Raw genomic sequence first — 23928 nt, 5'->3', positions numbered from 1 at the left:
CTCTAAAGCCGTTTGCTCCTCCTTAACCCATGTGATGATGGCCAGATGTTCCTTAAGATAAGCTGCTGACTTCCTGCTTTATTATTACAATCATGTTTTGGCTTATGAATACTAATAAGAACTAAATTAGCTATTTAGATCTGAGATAACAGCCACATTACTACGTTTTTGTAAAAAAAACATCAACTCTGCTGCAGAGTTTTAGAGCCACTAAAATGGAGAACTTTGCAAACGCTGCTAGCCCAGTTTTAGTTTGAGACGCTTTTTTGTCTAGAGATGATCATAAATAGAAATATTTGGAAACAACGACCGCTTGCTGAGTGGGTCTTTTCAATCATGATTCATGACATAGCCTTCACCGATTCGTCAGACTCCTATCACAAGGCCCCCTTCTGGAAAAAAAACTACTGGCAATAGCTCCGGCTACAGATAATCAATTACAAGTGTTGCCGACCCCGTTGTCTTTGCTAACAGCTGTTGTTCTGGATTTTACTTTTTTGAAATAGCTGCCTCTCGATTGTAGCTTAGCTCTTTCTGCAACTGACAACCAAATGCACAGGCATGCCCAGTGTACGTGAGTGGTCACGTGATATAGGTTTTCAGGCATATTAGTATCGATATGGATGAAAACTGATAAGGAGCGACAACCCTTGTGTGGACAGAGATTGTTTAGTTTAAAAATGTTGTTTTCAAATGAACATGTTGTATGGATGTGGACTGAGTTCATCACGTCATGTTTTTTGATGCACTGAAGTAAAGAGGTCACCTGTAACTGGCTGGGTAGGGAAGGGCGTCTTCCGGGGTCTCTCCTCAGCTGGTTTACCCTGTGTTGTCCCTTGCTCCTCCTTGCTCTCCACCTTAGACCTACCCCTCTCTTTATCTTTCTTCCTTTTCCTCTTCTCTTTTGCAGGTTTTTCTGTGGTCTCGTCAGGGGGCTCAAAGGGGGTTTCTGTAGTCGGGGGCTCTGGAGCAGAGAGGGAAGAGCACAAGGGTGAGGTAAGATAAGCAAAGATTGTTGTTGATGCTGTACGTGACAGGAAATCTTCTGTTGATGTTACATCAATCTGACTTCCTGTGTATCAAAGAGAAAAGTGAGAGAAAACATAACTTCTTTGTTAACATTTAAACATTGTTTTTAGGATTAATGGGTTACATCTTTTTTTCCTTTTGTCTGACAAACCCTCCTCCTTGTCTATTAGTCTCGCCCCTGCTTTCATTGCGTGTCCCCTCTTGTTCTCTCAAGAGAAACACTCCCCCTACTGTTGCTGGGCTGTCATTATTGTGTGTGTAAATGTGCCTAAGCCATTTGGTGTAGCCCTGCATAAATACAGTATGCTGCATGTACAGTGCACATACGAGCTTGCTTGGCTGTTGGTGTGTGTTGGCAGCTTTTCCGCTTTTCACGTCCGTCTCTTAGCTTTATAATGAGAGAGGCCGTGGAAGATCAGAGCAGACAGGCTTCTGACTAGGACAAAAACAATCTCATAACATCACCGAGGGCTTCAGGCTCTTTACACTGGTTACTTCCTCGTGTTAGCCAATCATTTTTAAATCTCACTCAGTTCAAAGAAGGCTTTGTGTAGCTAGACACAACTCTTTAGATGTGATGGGTTAGGCCTGTGAGCTTTTCCAGGTTTACATCAAGGGATAAATTAAACTGATCTGGCAACTTAGATTTGAAAAAGACTATAAGTCATTATTCATATGGTTTCCACTGTCTTATACCTTAATATACATTTCTATTTCTATATACTTGCCTTGTCTGACCACTGGACTGACTCGATCACATAATACAGATTTTCTTAATTTAAGCTGCTCATGTATTTTTTGTACAAAGTAAAGATTGGTTTTATAAGTAACTGGGGGTTTATGCAGTTTCCCTGGAAATTACTTTATGATTTTATCATGAAAATATCTACTAAAGGAACATTTTTATGTTGATCTAATTTTGGGCGCCCAGCTATAGTTCAACACAAGCAACAATGAATGATTTGACAGCTGAGGTGTCCAATTTCAAGTTTTCATACTGTAATATTACTAAGATGTGTGTGTGGGTGGGTGGGGCCTGATTATCTACTTGTCACACTACCTGTGGTAATAGCAGGAGCAGTGGTGATGAGGTTGGGATAAAGAATTGTCGGCATGCCCAGCACAGCCTCTGTTGCATCGTCCAGGTCTCCTGACCCAGACCCACCTGGCAACAGCTTCTTCCGATGCTCTCGGCTCCCACTGCGAATCATCTCCTCCTCCCGCAGGCCCTCCACTGGAAGACAGAAAGTGTATCTACATATGAGTATTCAAAATAGTTGAGTATTCAAATCTTTTACAAAATTAAACAATTTTAACCATATTACTTTTGAGTAAAAATTTAAACGTCAGGGTGGCAAAAGAGGAAAAGTCAGATTCATCCTCTAATCCCTCTCCGATCCCCCTCCCTACAGCCATTCCAGTCACATGTCCATAAAAACATGCCAGGAAAACATGTCATTTCAGTGTCTGTACCATAGGTCAATACACACAGCACACAATGTGATTAATATGTAACCTAACAACCACCTATGTGCTGGTATCAGTCACAAAGTAACTTGACATCGTCCCTATTGGTAGAAACCTTATGGCAGTGGCTTGGTATAATGTAACTTTCTGTCATTTTAGTTTCTTCATTTCACATAATTAGCTCTGTCTGATGATGAGGAAGGAGACTCAGCAAAATAACACAGTGTTCAACATTTCTGCAGCCATATAAATAAACAAACAAAATAACTGTTACACCTCCTTCAGTTCATCTATTCTCTCTCTCAGAGTTTATCAAGTAATTATTTCCTCTCCATAGTCATTGTCGCTATTGTTGCTTCTGAATTATGTCCCTTTCGTGTTTCTTGTATTCCCATAAGTCAAATTTTTCGTGACTTTCCTCTACAATCTCTTTCCACATTTGTTGGCTGGGAGGGTCCACTTTACCCCATCTTCTTGTGATGCCTTCATACAAGCTATCATCGAAGCTTTAACCAGGAACCTATCCATTATTTGTATCTTCTCTCTGAGATTAAAGGCTCCTGTTTTTTGAGCAAAACTAGTGCAACGCCTTCTGGTTTCCAGCAGCATCACTGGTCTAATTTCAAATTTGATTTCAGTATTAGAGAAGTTGAACATTAGAGAGAGAGAAAAAAAAGAAAAAGCTGGAGGTAAAGATGTTTCATATGTTACAATTGTTCCCTGGCCTTAACAGGTCTTGTTGGCTAATCCTCGCCTGGAGTGAAGAGACAAGTTCAACATCAGCAAAGTGAGGGGGAAATTTCCTGGGAAGTAAGAACTATCTTATCGCAATGACCTACTATCACTGGCATGGCTCATAATAAGTACTGGGCCCAGAGGGGCTTAAAGCGATTGGAAAAGGCAAAGCCACATCGGAAAGGAATTCCCAGACTCCAGCTAGACAGTCCCATGTTACAAATTTCCGTGTCGAAATGTTTCTCTGGCATGCCTGCACATGTTCGTCTCGACACAGTAACCTACTATCACTGGCACGGTTCGCAAGCAACCACGGGTTAGTTCCACATATTATACAATCTAATGAGCTGGGGTAGGGTTACCTGTCTAACAGTCTCAAAATAAAATGTCAACAGTGAAAAGGGAAATGAGGGAAAATCTATAGAGAGAGTGCTGTGACTAACTGTCACTGCAGTGGAAAATGACAACGATGGATCCAGCAAGTGTCTGAAATAACCTGAGGAACAATAAGTGAGAATCATTCGAAGCGGATTGCCAAGCAGAGACAAATTCTCCAAACAAAGGTGCAAATTACCATCCTTCCTTTTCCCCCCCTCATAAATAACCTGCAAACTAAAGATGAACTCGCTGCAAAGCTGCTTGTCCCTAAGCTCAGTGCAAAAGCCATTACTGAGGGTGTCATTTTGATGGTAAGGTTTCCTTTGTGATCCTCAGAGGAACAAATGGTGGGCAGATTTACAACCCTGGAACATGCTTATGGACTCACAGTAAGTTCAAACACAACCCACCTTAGGCCTGTAATCCAGCTTCAGTTTGTGTGTGTGCGAGTGCGTATGTGTGTAAGAATGTGAAAAATGCACCATCCCCTCCTATATGACTTTGTGGTCTTGCCAAAGTCACAGAACCCACTGAGTGAGCAGGAGGGCTGATAGTATTTCTTTGTATCACTAGTCAGTGTTGTACATCACATCGGGCCTGTGGATTTTATGTTCCTCTTTCAACCCTGCAAAAACATTCCGGCGTGTTTTGCGAAATTCCACTGAATCCGAAATTAAAAAATAACAAAAAATCTTACAGTATGATATGAGATGGACTATATATAGATATGTGGTCTCATGCACATACCATTAACCACCTAACTTATTTCTCTTTGTTATTCCACACACAAACAACAAACCCACAGTGAATAGTTCAACATCAAAGATAAGAACTACATTTACCATCCTTGCCTGACATACCTCAGTCAGCCATCACAGGCTGTTACTCATATAATAAGACTGCATTTACATTCCGGCCCACTTCTAATGATTGACCTTAATGGTTAACTTCCGTAAATCACGTTTGAGCCCAGTGGCCTTGATCCCAATAAACTCAAATCATGTGTTCCCTTTGTGTTCATCTACCTCCCTCTGTGCTCTCCACCCACCTCACTGTGTTACTTACTAGTGAATCGTCTCTTTGCCAGAAGTTTCTCTGTCGTCCCATTGAGCACCAAGATTTGGAGGGCGTATTCCTGGCTGGAGTCCAGTCCTGCCACGGTAGCTCGGCCCCGTGTGGTGGTCAACATCAGCTCTGGCTGTGGGACCTCTGAAAGAGAAGACAAGCATTTTTGGGGGATTATTGCCTTGTTTTAAGTTTTGAAGGGGAATTCCAGTATTTTCCAACCTGAGCCACATGTTGATAAATGTGAATGTGCAAATTAATGGTACAACCTCTTTAATCTGGTTTTATTTGGGTTTTGAGACAGTTAGAGATACTAGAGCACTTTTTGAGGATTGCTTATGGGTTGGGCTGATATGCATTAACAACCGTAGTGCTACTCACTCAAACAGCTGTTTTTCTGAATTAATCAAGATATTTTCTTGTTTAAAGAATCTGCTCAGTTTTTCTGAATTAATAACTTAATTATATTGTCAATTCAGAAAAACTGATTTTATTTCTTTTTCTCAAGTGAATGCAATAGTTTTCCGTAGCAATCTACTGGATCAATTAATTTTGTTGAATACCATTCATTTAGACACCCACAGTTATGAACAGAGGGCCCAGGTTTAAAAATACCGGAATTGTGGTTCCTGGCACTACCGAAGATCATTTGCAGAAGGGAGCCTTTATGTTAGTTTAAGGGAGGAGCTAAGCTTCTTTGTATAAACTTTTTTTGCATACTCCTTCATACTTTCTTCTGCTTTGTCAGCAATTCCACATCACATTTTCAAAAGGTTAATTCTCTTAAAACCCTCTCTACAGTTATGTCCATGTTAAGTTGAAGGCAGCAGCACAAGATCAGACATCTCCCTCTAATATGCTGATTCATCTGATCCTGTTACTAACACATGTCAGCAAACATAAATTAATCAGATGAGTCATCAGAAGTTGTCAAGTCTTTTGCAGTGGAGAGATTATCCCTGTCAGTTAACCACAGTGGCACATCTAGGATTTTTCTAAATCAGGGGCTGTAAAGGGGCACAGAGGGGCAATTACACGTCAAACATCCAAGCACAATTCCTGATTCAGTAAAATCACATATAAAAAATTCCTTTTTTTATGTTAGCTTTATAGCTTTAGGGCAGGGTGATAAAAAGATAATTAATGGCCGATACAACGTTGATAGAACTCATTCCATCCATGTTTTGACAGACAACACGAACAGCCAATGATAATGAGAATAGCACTACGTCCAACCAATCATGTGGCTGGAATAGAGTTACAGACAGGTTAGCAGCCGGCAGCAGCACACGTGCAAATGTTTGGGCGACTGCAGCTGTGCACACCAGTACGTTAGGAGTGAGAGCAAGATAAAAGAGAATATGACCACGGGAAATGTAACGAAAACTCGAGAGACAGCATTAAAGAAGAAGACACCCATATGGACACGGCCCAGGGCTTAAAAGACGGCGACATGGTTGAAAAGAAGGGTCAGAGCCATTCAGTAGTGTGGAGGTATTTTGGCTATTTAAAGTCAGACAAGAAGCCCAGTAGCATGCACTGCAAATTGTGTCATTAGCATGTTCCCACGAAGACAAGTGATATAACCCATCTTTTTTACTATCTTAATCAGAAATGACAGAATTAATGATTTGATTTATAATGGGATTTATATCGATATCGACTGATATGAAAAATAACTATCGTGATAAGATGTTAAAAAAAGTTTGCCCTACTTTGAACGAAGCCACACATCATTGAATATATCAAGAAAATTATTCCATATTCAAGCACATTATGTGCTTCAAAATTATTAACAATTTGTCCTATTTATTGTATTGTTAGTTTTTTAAGATTATTAAACCCAAGTTTTTGTTGTAAATTTGCCCTGAAGCTAAATATTTTCCGTGGCCTGCTGTGTAATCCCTCCTTCCGCTCTATCTACTTTTCTAAATATTGCTCTGCTCTTGACAAAGGATACACCACTTCCTCCTCTGTCCTATAAATCACAGATCTATGCTGCAACCTTCTGCAATTCTTCTATAATGCATTTCCTACAACTGTACTGGCTAACCTTGCCCTTTAATCTCACCCTCATGCTGCCCCCCTCCCACATCCTCCCAGACCCTTTACATCAAGGACCGGCAAGTCTTGTGTGGGACTGAAATCTTCCACTGAGAGCCCCCCCCCCCACCCCTGTCTCTGTTCAAGACCTGTCTGGGCTTAGCTGAACAGTGTGGAATGGCAGATAAGACTGTGAAGGAAACCAAACTGTAAAGCAAGAACTTAGAGGGATTGGTGTGAACAACGAGGAGGAGGAAGAGGAGGAGGAGGAGGAGGAGGGGTGGCTGCATTCTTATCCCGACCATCACCTGTGAAGCTCGACAGCTGACACCTTCACTTCACTCTGGATTGCAGAGGCCCTGTTGAAACCTGGTATTAACATTCATATGCAAATGATCATGCACGTTATTTGTGTTCGCGAAGAAATTATTTTGTTTTTGTCGTTATTTGCATTATTGAGCTAATGCAGAGTGCATGCAGTGACAGTCAACATCTGTCAGTTAACAGCAACACTATACTGAGAGGAAGTTAAAGGGCTCTTTCTTAATTCAATTTTTATTGGCATTTTAGCCACAATGTATGAAAACGTAAAACAAACATCATAAATAAATTGAACACCACAAAATTAGATATCCTTCTGATTTTCGTTTCACCCACAGCTTGTACTGCCCTGCACACTGACACAAGGACATCAGAATGCTGTTCACTGACGACAGCTCAGCATTCAACACAGTCATCCCTGTCCAACTAACACAGAAACTCTTCAGCCTAGGACTGAACCCCCAACTCTGTGACTGGTCTCAGACCTGCCGACCACAATCTGTCAGGATTGGAAACACCACTTCCGGGACATTACTCACAAAAACTGGCACCCCTAAAGGATGTGTACTCAGTCCCACACTGTACACACTCTAAACGCACGACTGTGCAGCCTCACATGAAAACATCACAATCCTGAAATTTGCTGATGACACAACAGTCCTGGGTCTCATCAGTAACAACGATGAGTCAGCCTATCGCAGGGAGGTGAACGACCTGGTGCTATAACCTGACTCTCAATGTAACAAAACCAAGGTGGTGGTAGTGGACCTAAGTTAAGGGAGGAGTCAACACAATCCATTACTCATTGGTGAGACTGAGGTGGAAAGGGTCAACACCTTCAAGTTCCTCTGCGTCAACATCAGTGAGGACTTCACCCAGACCCACCATATCACTCAGCTGATCAGGAAGGCACAGCACAATCCGGGGTTGATTGCACTTATTGTAAGTCGCTTTGGATAAAAGCGTCAGCTAAATTTAATGTAATGTAATGTAATGTAATGTATGAGCATTAATGAGCTCAACATACTGAAGGTTTATGTCATCAAGTAAATATCGTTGTATAAGCATTCCACAGAGGATTTGTTTTTAACTCTTCAACAGAGCCAGTCTCACCTGAGATGGGTTTCACTCGGACCTTGTAGCCCTGAACGGGTCCATCAGCCTCCTTCCATTTCATCTGCAGTCTGTCCTCAGACAGGACCGTCAGTTTCAGACGACCTTGACATTCACAAAAAAGAGGAGCAAAACAAAAAAAAGTATGAGTGTGTGCAAGTTGCCTAGAGTCAAGGATTTGGGTCAAGAGAAAAGGAAGAGCATAACAGCTGCAGACTTTTCACAGATCAAAGAAACAAGCCCTCTCGTTTCCTTCTGCCGAAATCAAATCCACTTCTTGTTTCAACTTCATCTGCATAATTTCCAGCAGGGGGTTTTCTAACAAGCAGTGTCTTTCATATTTCTATCCTCTCATCCTCCATCCCTCTCTCCAGCTGCCTATTCATCAATCAAAGCACGCCCTGTCCTCTTGGCTGGTATAGAGCCGGGAACAGGGTGCTGGTTGGGGACTGGAAGGTCGTAGGTCATGTCAGAGGAACGTCACAGACTTTAACTGTGTAAGGATTTTGTATGTACAATGTGGCGGGGTGATAGATGGAGAGGAAGATGAGGGGGGAAGGCAAAACGGAAGCAAAGAAGACAAAGGAGTGTAGACATGAACATGAATCATAGAACTTTGTCTTCATGGCTTCTGTGGATGTATGACCCTATGCACTCAACAGATCTTTTTTGAATCGCATGTATGGAGAACATGCATGTATGTGTGTGTGTGAATGTACGTGTGTGTGTGTGTGTGTGTGTGTGTGTGTGTGTGTGTGTGTGTGTGTGTGTGTGTGTGTGTGTGTGTGTGTGTGTGTGTGTGTGCGTGTGTGTGTGTGTGTGTGTGTGTGTGTGTGTGTGTGGGCCAGGGTCTTCTGGAGGATCCTCATTTCCCTGGGTGCCTGGCAGAGGATCAGATAGGGTCTAATGGGGATTTAGAGAGACTGGGGTCAAAGGTCTAACAAAAACAGCTTTTCCAGACAGGCAGACATATCAAGCATGAAGACAAGCACAGTAGCTGTGTTGTACGTCCTGATTTGTGGGGTAAGAGATTTGTGTAATTGTGACTGCTATTTATGAATTCAGCACTGAAAGAGTAAGCCCTTTGATTCTTGATTGTTTCATTTTTTATTTTTAATGAAATAAAAATCTCCTAATGATTGAAAATCCCTGAACTGTGCTGTACTCTTCCTCTAATCACAAGATGATACATTGTTATAAGTTAATCAATGCTAGGCAGACTGAATCATATATGTATTATTAATTAGTAAGACTGGCATTTTTTTCCGTAAAATCTCTGTATCAGTGGAGATTGTTCCAGAAGTTTGTTACTGATCTGAATCCTGTAGAACCTTTGGGAGGTGGTAGATCAAGAGATCAGCAGCGTGAAAGTGCAACCAACAGATCTACATAAATGATGTGAAGCAATCATGTCAACATGGAGCAGAATCTCAGACATGTTGTGGAATCGAAGACATGAGGAACAGATGGTTGTGTTAGCAAAGGGAGGAATCACAAAGTGTCAGTGTGGCGCTCCGAACGGCTTGGTGAGTGAACATGGTAATAGGCTTCGTCTATTTAAATTTCTCATTTGAAATTTGCTACAAAACACAGAAAGTATTTCTGCCATTTCTTTCAGTTGTTCCTACAAATTCATTGTAATTTGAATCAATCACAGAAGTCCCATTACCTTGGCCATGGACCCCTGGGGACAGCAGCAGAAGAACACTGAGCAGGAAACACAGCATTAGCCAGAGAGATGATGATGATGATGACATGAGACAGGTGGAGCCTGAAAACGTGAAAAACAAAGGGATTAATTTATTAATATGCTTGTGTAGGTATATATCAAAAGACCCTGAACCGTTATGGATTTTTGGGGGCTGATGCCAATCTTTAACTATAACTTCACTGATATAGCTATATCAGTCGATACTTTTAAAAAAAAAATTCTTGTTCTATTGATTCTTGAGATGTCGTCACAAACCCTTGGGACAAAGAAATGTAATTGATGCTCAATATTTTAAAGTTTAACCATTAATTTTATTTAATTTAAATCGAATTACTTTAGATTAAAAGTCAAAACAAAGACAACCAAATATATAGAACCTGAATCAAGAAAATACACTTGAATTAATATTTGTTCTGCATTGTTTATTCAGTGAAACATTTTGTATCTGCCAACGTCCGTCGACATATGTCTGTGTATGGCTCATATCTTCGGCAAACCGATATATCAGTCAAACTCTAACTTGTATTGCTATAGTTACTTTATAAGTGTCTGCTGTGGGGAATCCTAGCATCTCCTGCAACAACCGTGAGTAATTACTGATGTTATTGGTTAAGCCTAAATAAAAAAGATAGATCTACTTGATCCTGCTTGTCGGGTGTGACGATTTAAGGGTTATTTCTCTTCCTTGATAGCAAACCTAATATATTTGGCTTTTGGACTGCTAGTGATCACACACAATAGTAAATCTGAGTATGGTAACTTTTAGCATTTTCACTATATTTTGATACTTGATAAACCAAACAATGAATCAAGAAAAATAATCTGCAAATCAGTCATGAAAATAATACAATATTGACAGACACATCCTAGTGTAAAAAAAGCACAATTTATAAACCTGCCACCAGATGACCCTGCCACATTTTCCCATGGGAACTCTTTTTATGGCCGACTCAGACTACAGGTGCTTCAGTGCTCGTCCCCATTACAGACCCTCAAACTTCACACAGCTAATGACAAGCAAAGGGCTGTAATATTGACAAACATGCAGCACTTTAGGAGATCGTAAACCTAACACGCCTCTGTCTGGTGTCCAGGGCTCAACAGCATACAAAGTGCAACACAAAGTACCTTCAACCAATTCTGGCTCATTTGATGGAACATACTTTGGAAAGTTCTAATGTTTGTTTGCTCATGAGGAAAGATTTGGGGATTGTATCAAACACAACAGTTGCTATGAGTCTTGAGATCCATTGTTAAACATCTGTATAACACATTGTTTGTATTTGGGGGGTCATAAATCAAAATGTTAGATCACCACAGCTCATTTCTTTTATTTTCAAGGACTCCAGTATAACGAAGCTAAATGTAAAATTTGAAATACACTTGGAGAGTGTAGGAAAATGAATATAAAATGTGTAGGCAGGTGCTCTTTCAAAGGGCTAAAACCCAGACATTGTTCTCTGTGAATAAGATTACTGTTCGACAGAAAATAGACGGGACAAAGCTGCAATTAACTGACTGGTCTGGCAGTCTGAGACCAGCCACTGGGCATGAGACAAGTGTCACATATTAAATTATCTGAGTTCAGAGTAAGTGGCAGTTCAGTGTGGTCAACATGAAACTGTGAAAATGATTAAGGGAAAGGGAGAAGCAAGGACAGATGGCGAGAAATACAAACATACAAAAGACAGCTCTACCGAATATGAAGCTGAATATTGACACACACATAGTAGTCACCTTTGACTCAGTTAAAATAGGAGATTCTTTTCTTAAATTTTAAATCTACATTATTTCATTTCAGAATTGGTTTTCTATTTCTCTTTCATGAATTCCTGTCAGAGTTTTCTACCTCTCCACTCCTCAGTGTAACAGAAACTTCCAGCCTGCCTCAAGGCTTCTCAGTCCACTTGACGTGCAGCCATCATGTCCAGCATGTGACGTTCGTAGATGCTCTTTTTGTATGTTTCCTCTTGTTTCACATGTAGCTGCATGTCGCCAAGTCGGAATTTATACTTCAGTCATATGTCATGCATACCTGCCTGCCTGACTAATGTCAGACGCTGAGGGAAAGGTGGGTGTTGTTATGCAATGTCGATGGATCGACTTGCCAAGAGGATTGTCGAGTTTCCTCTTTCTCTGACCCCACTTTCAATTCATTAAGTTGATTTATATTCAGTTATCTAAGCAATACAAACCACAACCACTTAATCTAATCTTTCACTTAAAACTGTCCTCTTGATTTATCCAATTTTTTTAAGAATACAAAGAGGACATTTAGTCACTTTGACTGAACATGTTGCCAAACCTGTCTATTTATAAAGCATCACTTCTCCTTGATGCATAGGTAAACTAATTTCACTCTCCACTTTTACTACAAACAATAGTGAATGTATTTATGGAGTTACAACATCCAGTGTGAAAGGTATTCTATTGATTATTTAATGCTGATATCGTGTTGGTGGGATTCTGTAGATGACCTTACAACAGCAAGCCTGAACAATTCATGTTTTGACTGGCCTTACAGTGATCTCACCCGGAAACAATGACAGGCACAAAATAGCCTGAACCCCAGTTAACCCAGCGAGTGTCCCAGTGGCCTGTGGACGAGAGGACAGACCATACATCTGCAACACTGGAAGATCTGATTTTTATTTTGAGCTTGATAATATCATGAATGGTAATTAATGGAAATTTAGCGTCTATGAACATTATAAACTCACAAAGTATTTTGAAAACACTGTAAGTAAGTTATAAGTACAAAAAGTAAGTACATCTTATTATATATTATTTATTTGTCAACAAGTACATGTCCTTCTGTGGGAGAATAACAGTGAATGCTGGTGTATAAACACACAAATTCCTTAAAATAATAAAGATATTAAATACTATATTAAATTAAGTCTTCACAGGAAAAGGTGCAATTGCAAAACTTACTTTAATCCCTTAAGTATTATTCTACCAGTAAACAACTACATTATAATGTGTGTTATAAAACAGTACTTACTACTTAATATGTTTATTGAACTGAGGAGCTTCAGGAACTAAGCCCATTATCTTTTTGCTCAACGTAACAGTCAAATGGAAAGAAGTGGAAAAAGAATTGGGTTTAAGTGATAATTATGTTACCAGTTATTCATGAAGTATATAAATTCACAAAATGAAGGCTCGCCGCAGATTAACCTGTGTCCGCTGGCGGAAGTTTAGTTGTTGTCAGTTTTAATCCAAAGGAGAAGCAGTCCGACTTCAGTGAGCAGCTGGGAGAGAAGCGGAGACAGGAGAAGGAAGTGGTTTCCTTGCAGCAGCCAGGTGAGCTCTTACCTGGCCGGAGTGGGACTCCTCGTTATTCCTCCACACGGGCTCCGCACTGAAGCAGCGACATACCGCTAAACTGAGGCCAGTTCCCCCCACCGCCAGGTCACCTCCTCGGGGCTGAAACCCGAGAAGAAGGGCCCTCCCGCCGCTCCAGCATGGGCGTGGTGCTCCGCAGGAGGAGAGGAAGAAGAAGAAGAAGGTTGGGAGCTCAGCGCAAAACATGTCTGTAGAGGACACGGTCTGATTCAATGTTTCCCAACCTGCTGTGTTGCTGGGATGTGAACCAGCTGCTACAGCAGTCTGGAGGCTGTAAGGTTAAACAGGTGCACTGTGGGTCAAAGTGGATGAGACCATAAGTCATAAGGTGCTTCCTGACAGGCACTAATCTCCAGACATTCTCCATAGGGGCTGAACGTGTTAACAAAGTGCGAGGAAGGAGTTTCTCCAGCCAGCTCATGTGAGAATCAGGATGAAGAAGTGGTGTCATACACGTAGACGACACAGAGGAAGATGTCAAGAGAGCGTTTGGTGATAAGGCCCGACACCATTGTTGGTGTGCATTAAAGAAAACATCTGATCTCCATGGAATTAAAGCTTTACATCCTGCCTCTGTCTGCTGCACCTCCCCTCACCTGAACCCTGCAGGTTGGCTCCACAGTAAAAACTCTGGAGGAAGTCCAGATGTGAAAAACACAGCAGGAGGTCCTCTGGAGGATTCACTCTGAGCAGTGGGTGTGTTGGTGACAATTATAACAAGTAACAGGAGCAAAATTGGAGAAAAAAAACTAAGCAAAGAGAATTTAATATCTCTGGATGAAAGCGATGCCATACATGAAGAAAACAGTTATGAAGATGTTAAGAGTTTTCAGTGATTCGGGCCAACACTGGTGTTAATGTCCTGTTAACAAAACATGTGATCTCCACAGCGGAGTTTATATATCAATTCAGACAACGCCTTGCATTTACAAACTACATAATAACATAGCAATATTTATGATTTTTCGGGGCTCTGCACATGGAAGTGACATGTTTCTATAGCTTCTCCATCTATAGGTGCATATTGAAATATTTGAATATCATGGAAAAGTTATTTTTTTGTAATTTAATGGAAAAAGTCAAACTTTAATATATTCTAGATTGTGCTAAATTGGCCAGTAAACTCGCCTGAACTGAACCTCAGAGAATCTATTAAGCATTGTCAAGAGGATGAAGAGAAAAGCCAGACCCAACAATACGGAAAAGCTGAATGCCGACCTGGTTGTCACTAATGCCTCAGCAGTGCCACACTGCATTGAAGAGAAGTTAATGCTAAAGAACCCTGCATGTTCAACATATTTTTCAGCAGTTGGACATTCCTGTATTATAAATCCTTTTTTGATTCATCATTGCAAATAAATGAAAAATTCATCTGTATTTTAGAGCCCCAGTACCAGAGACTTGTGCTCCCTACAGGTCTAACAGGTGACCAAGTGTGCACAAGCTCAGTTTCCTCAGTGATGGTTATCGTTATTTGTTAGCAAGGCATCATTGACACATTTGATCAAATGAATCGACAGAAATTCATTAAAAAACTACGGTAAGTTTATAAGGAAGAATGAGAAAATTACATTTTAAAGTGTGTTTCCCATATTTAAGTCATCATACATTTATTCTGGAATTAAAAATATAATTTAGACTTCTTTTTCCACATCATTGCAGCACTGCTACATTTTTTTACAGAAAATCATGATAAAAATACAACATTGATATGGCTTAAAACTGACTGAGAATTAAATCATGACAGATTTTAAAAATAGCTCTTTGAAGACATTAAAAAAGGCACATAATGGTACAATTGTTTCAGATCCAATACATCCCGCAGCACTTTTTTTAGTTCTGTTAGATTCTGATTAAAAATTACTACATTGTGATATGTGCCAGTGTTTGGACACACACTGTAGCTTCATGTTGAATGGGACTTCATGCCATCAGACCTGACATCTAGCCAACCTTTGTTATGGTACAGTATGTGTCTATTTTCACTTTAAGACATTGTGTCTTTTTAGGGATCAGTCACAGCTTGATATCGGACATATTTGAAAATGTATGTAAACATTGAGTGGGCTTGATAAATCAAATTAGTCAATCAATGGATAGCAAATCTGAATTTTAGATAATCAATTAAACATTAGAGCCGCTTTTTCAATCAAATATGCTAAACATTCCCTGCTATCTTCAAAAGTTTCTCAAATGTGGTGACTGGAGTTGAGTTTTAAGATGAACCTTAAGGCTTTAGGTCAAGTTCTGATAGGCATTTTTTTTTAAACCTAAGAATTATTTTAGTCAAGAAAACAACCTGCAGATTCAGATTTACTCCTCCTACTTCCTAATCACCGTGATACCAATGTTCTTGAAATTTTAGTGGATTCTTCTTCAAACCAAACGCTTGAATTAGAACATTCACACAATGGCCTTCACTTACCTAACAGTTAATTCTGTTCAGGGACATGTGCCAAACACATATATTTAGGTATATATAACAAAGTCAGAAGATATTCCCACAGTGTGTCAAGTCTATAGCAAAGAAAAATGACCGACTACAATTCAAGGTGTCAAAGTATCACCTAAAATTTAAAGCTCTCCTCCCCCATACATCTTACTTTGACACTTGCATGTATTAGCTACATTTCAGAAGCCCCCCTAAGGCGAAACATCTCAACATGTCTCACGTTCAAAGTCCACAGTTAATGTACAGCTGATTGCCGCCCGAGGACAGGATCAGTCGGAGTACAGAGCCGGAGAGACTGTTCCATCTGTGCCTCCAGAGCAGCTTTTTGGAATTGCTGAAGCACTTATTTGGTGCGTTATGAGAGAGCTGTAGAGCAGTGTGTGGTATGATGGCAGTCAAGACTTCATTGGCTCGTATCCTATGTCAGTGCAGAGTGATTTCTTGTTCCTCGTCTTCGTCGCTGTATCCATCAGCGGCTGAATCCTCTGCATTGTCTCTGTTCTGCTGCAGCAACGGCAACTCAAGCTCTGGGCTTCGACTGTTCAGCTGCCTTAACGTTGGGACCTTATCTGATGGGAAAAAAATACCACAACGTTGACATCATTATCGCTTTTACCTCAATCAAAAAACTTGCCTGATAATTACTACATGAACATAGATGTTTGAGCTTTACAGAGCGTTAATGCTAAATGCTGTTTTCTCCTTTACCCACTGAGGAGGGAAAGCTTCACTGTGCTCATCGTTTGTCAGCCAGGTTTCTGTTAAATATGCAACTTACATATTATGTTGTAGAAATTTGAAGCCTGTGGATAAACTGTTCAGTGGGGTACGAAACATCTTGTGTACAATGGTTAAATTTACAAAAATAGTATATTTGACACATCATTAAATACGTCTCGAGTGGATTTTTTAATATTTAATTGATTCTCATTATGTTGTTGCTAATACAAATTCAAACCATATCTTAAGAATAACAATAAAACAAACACTTACTTTTTGAATAGTATGTCTTGAGTCCCACATGCAATGAAATACCACACAGGCACACAGTGAATCCCAACCAATTGAGCGAGCTCATTTCGTCTCCCATCAGAGCTGCTGCCAAAAGCAGAGTACACAACTCCTGCAGGAAAACAAGACAACAGAGGGCGACAGAAAGAGTTGTGTTAGAGAAACATACACAAGTCCAGAACGCTGCAGCTGTGAGGCTTATTACAGAGCAAAAAAAACTAAAAGTTATTGGATTGATTAAAAATGCAAACTGTTGATGTGTTCAGAACCTCAGCAGTAACGTTAACAGAGCTGTCTGCATTTCAAAGCTCATCCACAATTAAAGGTTCATTGTGTAGAATGTAGCGACATCTAGTGGTGAAGTTGCATGTTGCAACTGAATACCCTCACTTTACCCTCCCCTCCCAAAAGTGAAAGAGAATCTGTGGTAGACTTCAGTTGTCATAAAAACTCATAAGGTGTTTGGTTTATCCAGTCTGGACTAATATTAAACAACATGGCGGCCTCTGTAGAGAGGACCTGCTCCCGATGTAAATACAAAGTATTTAAATATAAAGGGCCCATTCTAAGGTAAAAAAAACAATTTTTTTTCACAATTTAGATGAAACACACTAATGATTATTTTGTTTTCAATTTCTACCAATTAATCCCTTTCACCTAAATCACACTTAACCTTTAAGTATTTTAAAGCCAACTAAGTTATGGAGGTACAAAAACCCATGAAAGAACTCATGATAAGCACCAAAAGCAAACATGGCTCTCCCATATAAACCTTTTTTACACCAAAATTACCAAGTAAAAAAACGCAGAGTAAAAACGCTAAAAAGGCAGTTTGCTCCTCTCCCTCTGCCAGTAGAGGAGTTAGCCTTTCGGGGTTTTTTTTGTTCATCATGGGCACCGACAAATTAGGTGCTCTCTCACTGTCTTGCCAAATTAGCACATTCAGCCGGGTGTCACGTTGCCATCAGGGCCAATCTGAGCCGGAGTTGATTAAAACTACTGTGTCTACGTCACAGTCATTTGATCAGGGAGTGAATGTGGATTGTATCTATTCCCATTGCAGACAAAACCCAGATGTGAGTGAGTGTTAGTTGGTTTAATGGGGCTATATTGAACTGTAAAGCACCTTAAAGATCCCTGATATTGATAGAGTAAGGCTGGAAGTTCGGGAGACGAGCAGGAACTCTGAGAAGCCTAAACCAAAGGCCAGCGCGCCGCCGATACTCAGTGTGAAGAGTGAGTATAGGAGAGGTGAAAGCTCCGTCACCCGGAACAATTTATCTGAGGTACTGAGGCTCAGCCCTGGAGAGAGACAAAGAGGAGAGAATCAACACAAAGGCATAATTAATAAGACATCGATTCATATCCCGTGTTTTTCAATGCCAGTTTCCTGTAGAGCTTGTATGAAGATGTTCTCTCAGAGAATGCATCACTTTAAAATGGCACTGCAAGAGCTGCTTGAGCTTGCAGAGGTTTACCTGTAGATTTGGGAAGCAAAACGAATGAAAAAGACAGAGTAAAGCATCTAATCAGTGTTGGATCTCTGGCAGGCGATGGCAAGCATCTGGAATGTCACGTGTATCATAAAACATAAGCGTATTCACACATTCAGGGAGCAGTTTTTACTCACTTACTCTCATAACAACCAAAAACCACATTAAGCACATTATGAATGGTTTGTTGGGGTGTGAAAAAAATACAGCTAATGAGAAAATATTTGATCTGCAGCTACATGTTACATTGACTATTCAAGCTGAAAAGCAGGAGTGAAAAAATTTAAGCATGTGTGGCACTGATGGCTCGATGAAACTATGGGTCTGCCTCTGTGCCAGCACTCACAGACATCAGTAACTACTAAACTGCAATTGGAAGTCTCCGCCAACCAGTGCAGTTGCAGTGGCTCCAGTTGTTCCTGTCACCGTAACCTTGACCTCTGAAATGTTATCAGTGAATCTATGAGTCCAACTTTTGAAGAAGTTCCCTTAAGGCAGACTTGAGGCTAAAAACATGTTTTTTAAAGGGATATTTCATCCAAAAAAAATCCACCTATTATCTACCCAGCACTATGCCGATGGGGGGTGGTAGTGTTTGAGTCCACAAAACACTTCTGGAGACTCAGTGGTTAACTTTCTTAGAGCACGATCAGCTACAACGTAATAAAACAACAGAAAAAACATATCCTCATCATCATAGGGGTGAGTAGATAATGAGTGAATTTTCATTTTAGAGTGAACTATCCCTTTACGTCGTTCTTGAGATGTCTAGTCACTAGAATTGGACGAATGGATTGACAACCCAAAGATATTATGTCTTTAACCAGCATGGAGACATAAACACAGAGATGGTAACGTTCTCCATGTGACCAAGATGCAAATACAGTATACTACTACAGTATATATTTATAATCATTATATTCACTGTAGTTCATTATCATTGGAGGTAACAGGTTAATAAAAGAGTCTCTTTACCTTAAGTATACAAGTGAAATATATGCACAGGAATCTTTATAACCTCTGTTTTGGAAAACAACTCAAATTCTGTAATTAGGCCTGTAGAGGTTAGTTTGCTGCATCCTCAGGCTTTACTGTAGAGAGACGAGAACACAGTACAGCTGGAGACTGAATCTCACCTTCGTTAAACAGGAAGAGGGGAAAGAGGCCAACGAACATGAGAGGCTGCAGGTGGTACATGGCGTCTATCGGGTTCTGAAGGCCTGAAGCAAGGAACAATATTAAAAATTCATGTTAAAGAGGAGAAAAAACGGTTTAGAGCAGATAACAACAACATTTCATGGCTACTGTGAAACTTGAATACAAATTTAGATGTACTGAACAGTGTTGAATCTACTGTTTTAATTGGGTTGATATTAAAATAATTATATTTATTAGTATTCTGCAGCGCTTGATTCAAAGGTTTTCCAATGACACCATTTATTTATCAATTCGTTCAAAGTGAGAAGACTGTGAGGCGAGCTGCACAATGATTGTTAACTGACTGATAAAATAATTTCTTCAACATTACAAGATTGACCCGTTTTGAGGCATTAGCTATTTAGGGGACTGATTTTCTATCACTGTGTGCCATTTGGTGCAGCTTGATTGCATTGAAATGGACCATAGGTTCAGGCTCTACTTAGTGCCAATCTAGCTTCTGATTTGCATTCAAAGCTGCCTCTCTTCACAAGTAGTGGTTCAACCCACCTCTTTAACTAACTCAATTCATTCAGGGACCACTCAACAGAAATTCATCATTTTCAATCCGACAGTGAATCAACACTGACCCAGCTCTGCCTTTTGCATCAGGAGCTGGGTGAGGGTCCAGCGGATCCCCCCTATGAAGGACGCCAGCAGCACCATGACGAACCCCTCCAGGTTGAACTGGGTTGACTCGTATGTAAACATAAACAGACCGCTGGAGATCAGCAGGACCACCACGATCAGGAATGGGTTCTGATAGAAAGGGACACATAAAGAGAGAGAGCGAGTAAGGGGTCAGATATAAGAAAAAAATATGAATGGACAAACTAACGAAAAACAAAAAGTCAAACTAAATGTGAGGAAGATTTTTCAGGAATTAGATTGGAATACTATTTAGGTAATTATGTCAAAACGCCTCTGGTCCTTTAAATCCAGTTATGAGAGTGACTGACAGCTGTGTGAGCTGACAGAGCATAGACACATTGATATCCTTGCATTATTACAGTCCCATTTATTCCAGTTGCAGAATTGCAGCCACCGTTTGCCAGATTGTATTGTTTCTCCTTTTCAGCAGAAGCAGATTTCTCTTCTCTTTTCTCTACAAAGCCCGCACACTGATTACAACATGCACTAACTTACTTGTTATCAAAACTGAAGAATAACATCACCAGTTCATCTGCACAAGGCATTATATATAGGCAGGCATGTGTAAGTAGTTTGATATATTCTTTCAAAGTTTGACTTAAATCTCCAAGTTTCAGGAATCAAGCATTATGTTTTATAATATCTCTTAGTACACTTTCTATCTGAGCTCAGTTTGTATTAGAAGTGAGTGAATGTTGGGTACAACTTATTTCAATATCCAGAAGAAGAATACAGCAGGGATCAGGTTATAATAAATCATTTTTGATCAACAAAGTTATTGAGCATGCGTATTATTCTGTTTATATAAATTTCATTGTCCTTTGATCTCTTCCTCAAAGTTGCCGAACCTACTGTTCTTTTTGGTTGTTTTACTTAATCCAGGAAGCAGAGCGAAACTCGAGAAGAAACAATTACAGGATTCATATTTTTTGCACAACACATGATTTCCACAAATGTTTGGGGTTGAAACAAAGAAATTCTCACTCACCGGCTCCTCCAGTTTGAACAACAAGGAGAAAAAGAGGATAAAGAGTACTGCCGTGGACTTGGTCATGGTGTACCTGAAAATAATATGAAACAAGAGCCCCAGAGTGAAATGTTAAAATACAATAATGGGTTAAATATAACACTAAAAAGCTTGGGTCTGTCAGTTCATACTCAAGTCATATCTTCTATTTAAAAAGCATATGTTCAAACTCACAAGCTAATGGTGATAAAGAGTAAGCTCCAGTTGGAAAGTCCAATATCCAGAGCTGTGGCCAAGGCTGGTGAAAACAGAATATAGGACTTTAAAAAACATACTGAAAACACAAGGATAATAAGGACAACAGTGAAAAGAGATGCTTTGTAGTAGTTTATCAATAACAGAAAAGCTTTAATACACAAAACAAATATGCTTGTTCATGATGGTTAAAAGCCGTATTGGTTTGACCAACTCTTTAACTATCCCTGTAGTGATGTAATATTTCTATTACGCTGGACTTTAGTCAAATGTTTTCACTCAGTCTGCTTAGTCAGACATGATTAAGATCTGTCATTTCTCTGTATTTCTCTGAATACTTTGCACTGACTTCCCAGCAGATAGGGAAAACTCTCAAGAGCTCAATCTAGAATCTCACCAGTGGGCGCCACTTTTATGAGGTAATCTGACCAGCTCAGAAGCACGCGGGATTTGCCTGTCCAGCACTGCATGGCCCTTCTCGTCAGAGACGACAGGCAGAAGATGATGGTGAGGTGAACCAACGTCATGAAGAGGGGGTAGTGGAAACCCTGAGAGGGGGGAGAGAAAAACAGAAAGGGTCATCTCAGACAGGGACTAGGTTGAGGTGGGTCATTCCCCACTGTTCCTACACTTCACTTTCACACATGCAAAACTCAGCTGGAGGTGCTCTGCTCAGACAGCAACAAATCCTCCACAGGATTTAGGTGGGTGGTGGTGCAGCAGGCAAAGACAGGGTGTAATGTAAAAATTCCACAGCGGAGATCATTCGTTTGTGTTCTCCAGAGCTCACCACATGTCATTTAGCAAAGATAGATTCACTGTATGAAAGTGTGTCTGAATGAGTGAATGGCAAAACTGTACTGATATTATTATTATTATTATTATTATTAATAATAAAGCACTTTGAGTTGTCATAGAGACGAGAAAAGCTTATATGAATAGACCCATTACCGATATGTCCATATGGGAGGAGGAAGAGTTGCATATAGGAAGCCAGCTGTGCTGTATGAACTCCTACACTTACCCTCATCAGCCATTTGTTATAGAAGGTGATGCCGATAGAGAAGATGTAGTAGAGGAGAACCAATCCAATGTTGCGAAGCCCCCGGCAGAGGAACTGGACAGGGCACGCCATGGGGGGGGGCTGCCAGGATCAGCACAGACAGCTACTGACGGGAGGTCATCTCCTAACTGACTCTGAATCCATCCCTGTTGTCACCCATGTCTGACTGCTTCAGGAGAGAGGGAGAGAAGGGGGACAATGGGGGAGAGAGGAATACAATCAGAGGTCGGCTGTTTTACAGTGAGCAAGCATATGGTTATCAGAGCAGTGAGTAATCCCAGTGCAGCGTTGACAGAAACAGTTTTGATAACCACAGGGAGCTAGCTGCTAAACCACGTCAGCTAACTGTTGAGCTACAAGCCACCTAATGTTGACCCACGTTGAACCGACACAAGTTAGTTCAGAGCTATCGATTACACAGCATCTTCCAGTATTAGCGACTGCACTCACCAGAGGCTTGAGACAGTGGTTGACTGGGTTTGACAGCATGGATCTTTGACTGCTTGTTACCTGCGCTAACTATACCTTCAGCCCATTCCTCCGCCTGCTGTGTAGACCCGTGGTGTGGAGGTGCTGTCAGTAGATCAGCGGACGTGTGGCTGGACGTTGAGCTTTCACCCTCCTCGCTGTCTCTCTGGAGCCTGTGACAGAGCCTCTAGATATACAGTCTATGGACAGAGCACACAGCCGATCGCCCCTGCGAGGGGTCATCATCGCACGGCGACACCCACGTAGACCAACCCCCTTATTAATACTGGCAGTGTCCATGTGTCGCCTACAAGTGACATGCACACACACGTAAGGCCTTAAACGAAATGTCAGAAATCGCCCTGTAATTCGGCGTCCACACAACCAACCAGGAATGCATACGATTTGATACACGTGTGATTTTCAGAAGCTCGCTGCCCCCCCCCCCCCCCCTTGCAGCACGAATATCCACAAGCCAGAAGTCTAAGTGCGCTTCATATTCTATCTCTGTAGCCCAGGGCTGGTATCACTTGTTGTTGGCTCTGCTGTTCCCTGTGTTTGTGCTAACCCTGGGTCAGAGCTCATGTTTACATCCACTGTGGTGACGCGTCCCTCGGCTGCTCGGGCAGGAAGTAGTCCCGCTACACACCCGGCAACTTTAACCACAGCGGTTAGCACATGTCCCCAGGGTTAACCCATGCAAACCCGGGCCAGCAGCCGGGCCAGCGAGTCCTGGGCCAAACTTCTGCTTGGTTAGCCGACTTTGAAACGTGGCAGAATGATGCCAATGTAAAAGCTACGAGAGCTTTAGCTTAATGCTAACAGCTCGTAAGCATGAAGCTAAGTGCAGTGTGAGGAACCATAGATATGTGAGGAATAGCCACACGGCTGGTAAACAATGCAGCACGGTGGCGACCCACAGACAGAGGAGCGTCATATCTTTGCATTAGTTTGGCCTCGGGTTGACATGAACGAGGCTATGGGGGGGTGAACAAAGCAGTAAACATAGAACGTGTTAATAGAGCAACCTACCGTCAGTCACGGGGACGGGTCACTGTGGTTGAGCAGCATGTGCAAACTTTGAGATGCAACTATCATGACTTGTGGCAAAGAGCGTTTAGGCGAAATGACCACTAGGGGCAGTGTTTATTAAATTGGACG

The 23928-nt window shown here is 41.0% G+C and overlaps 2 protein-coding genes across 5 annotated transcripts in view; both read right to left on the bottom strand.

The window, feature by feature from the left end:
• LOC133004961 (collagen alpha-1(XX) chain) overlaps positions 1-13237 on the bottom strand; it is a 32655-nt gene extending 19418 nt beyond the window's left edge. The window contains exons 1-6 of the mRNA XM_061074537.1: positions 13181-13237; positions 9821-9922; positions 8152-8256; positions 4675-4818; positions 2090-2263; positions 767-964 (exon numbers count right to left, since the gene is read on the bottom strand). Coding sequence (XP_060930520.1) covers positions 767-964; positions 2090-2263; positions 4675-4818; positions 8152-8256; positions 9821-9908 — 709 coding nt within the window. The 5' untranslated portion in view covers positions 9909-9922; positions 13181-13237. The remainder of the gene's footprint in view (positions 1-766; positions 965-2089; positions 2264-4674; positions 4819-8151; positions 8257-9820; positions 9923-13180) is intronic.
• A 1494-nt stretch (positions 13238-14731) lies between these two features.
• Positions 14732-23882, bottom strand: slc35c2 (solute carrier family 35 member C2). 4 transcript variants are annotated; one of them, XM_061074531.1, is made up of 10 exons: positions 23800-23882; positions 22261-22468; positions 21634-21784; positions 21216-21279; positions 21003-21075; positions 19954-20122; positions 19303-19386; positions 17800-17975; positions 16656-16785; positions 14732-16231 (listed from the first exon to the last, which is right to left on the bottom strand). In XM_061074531.1, exons 2-10 carry the CDS (start codon positions 22369-22371, stop codon positions 16086-16088), a joined length of 1104 nt encoding a protein of 367 aa, XP_060930514.1. In that variant the 5' UTR covers positions 22372-22468; positions 23800-23882; the 3' UTR covers positions 14732-16085. The 4 variants fall into 4 exon arrangements, with proteins under 4 accessions (XP_060930514.1, XP_060930517.1, XP_060930513.1 ...); XM_061074534.1 differs by having other exon boundaries at positions 22261-22465; XM_061074530.1 differs by lacking the exon at positions 23800-23882 and adding an exon at positions 22750-23178.
• Positions 23883-23928: the final 46 nt, after the last annotated feature.

The sequence above is a fragment of the Limanda limanda genome, chromosome 7, assembly GCF_963576545.1.
Source record: "Limanda limanda chromosome 7, fLimLim1.1, whole genome shotgun sequence".
Lineage (NCBI taxonomy): Eukaryota > Metazoa > Chordata > Actinopteri > Pleuronectiformes > Pleuronectidae > Limanda > Limanda limanda.
Note: the sequence above shows the minus strand (reverse complement) of the source record. Positions and strands in the feature narration are given on the sequence as shown.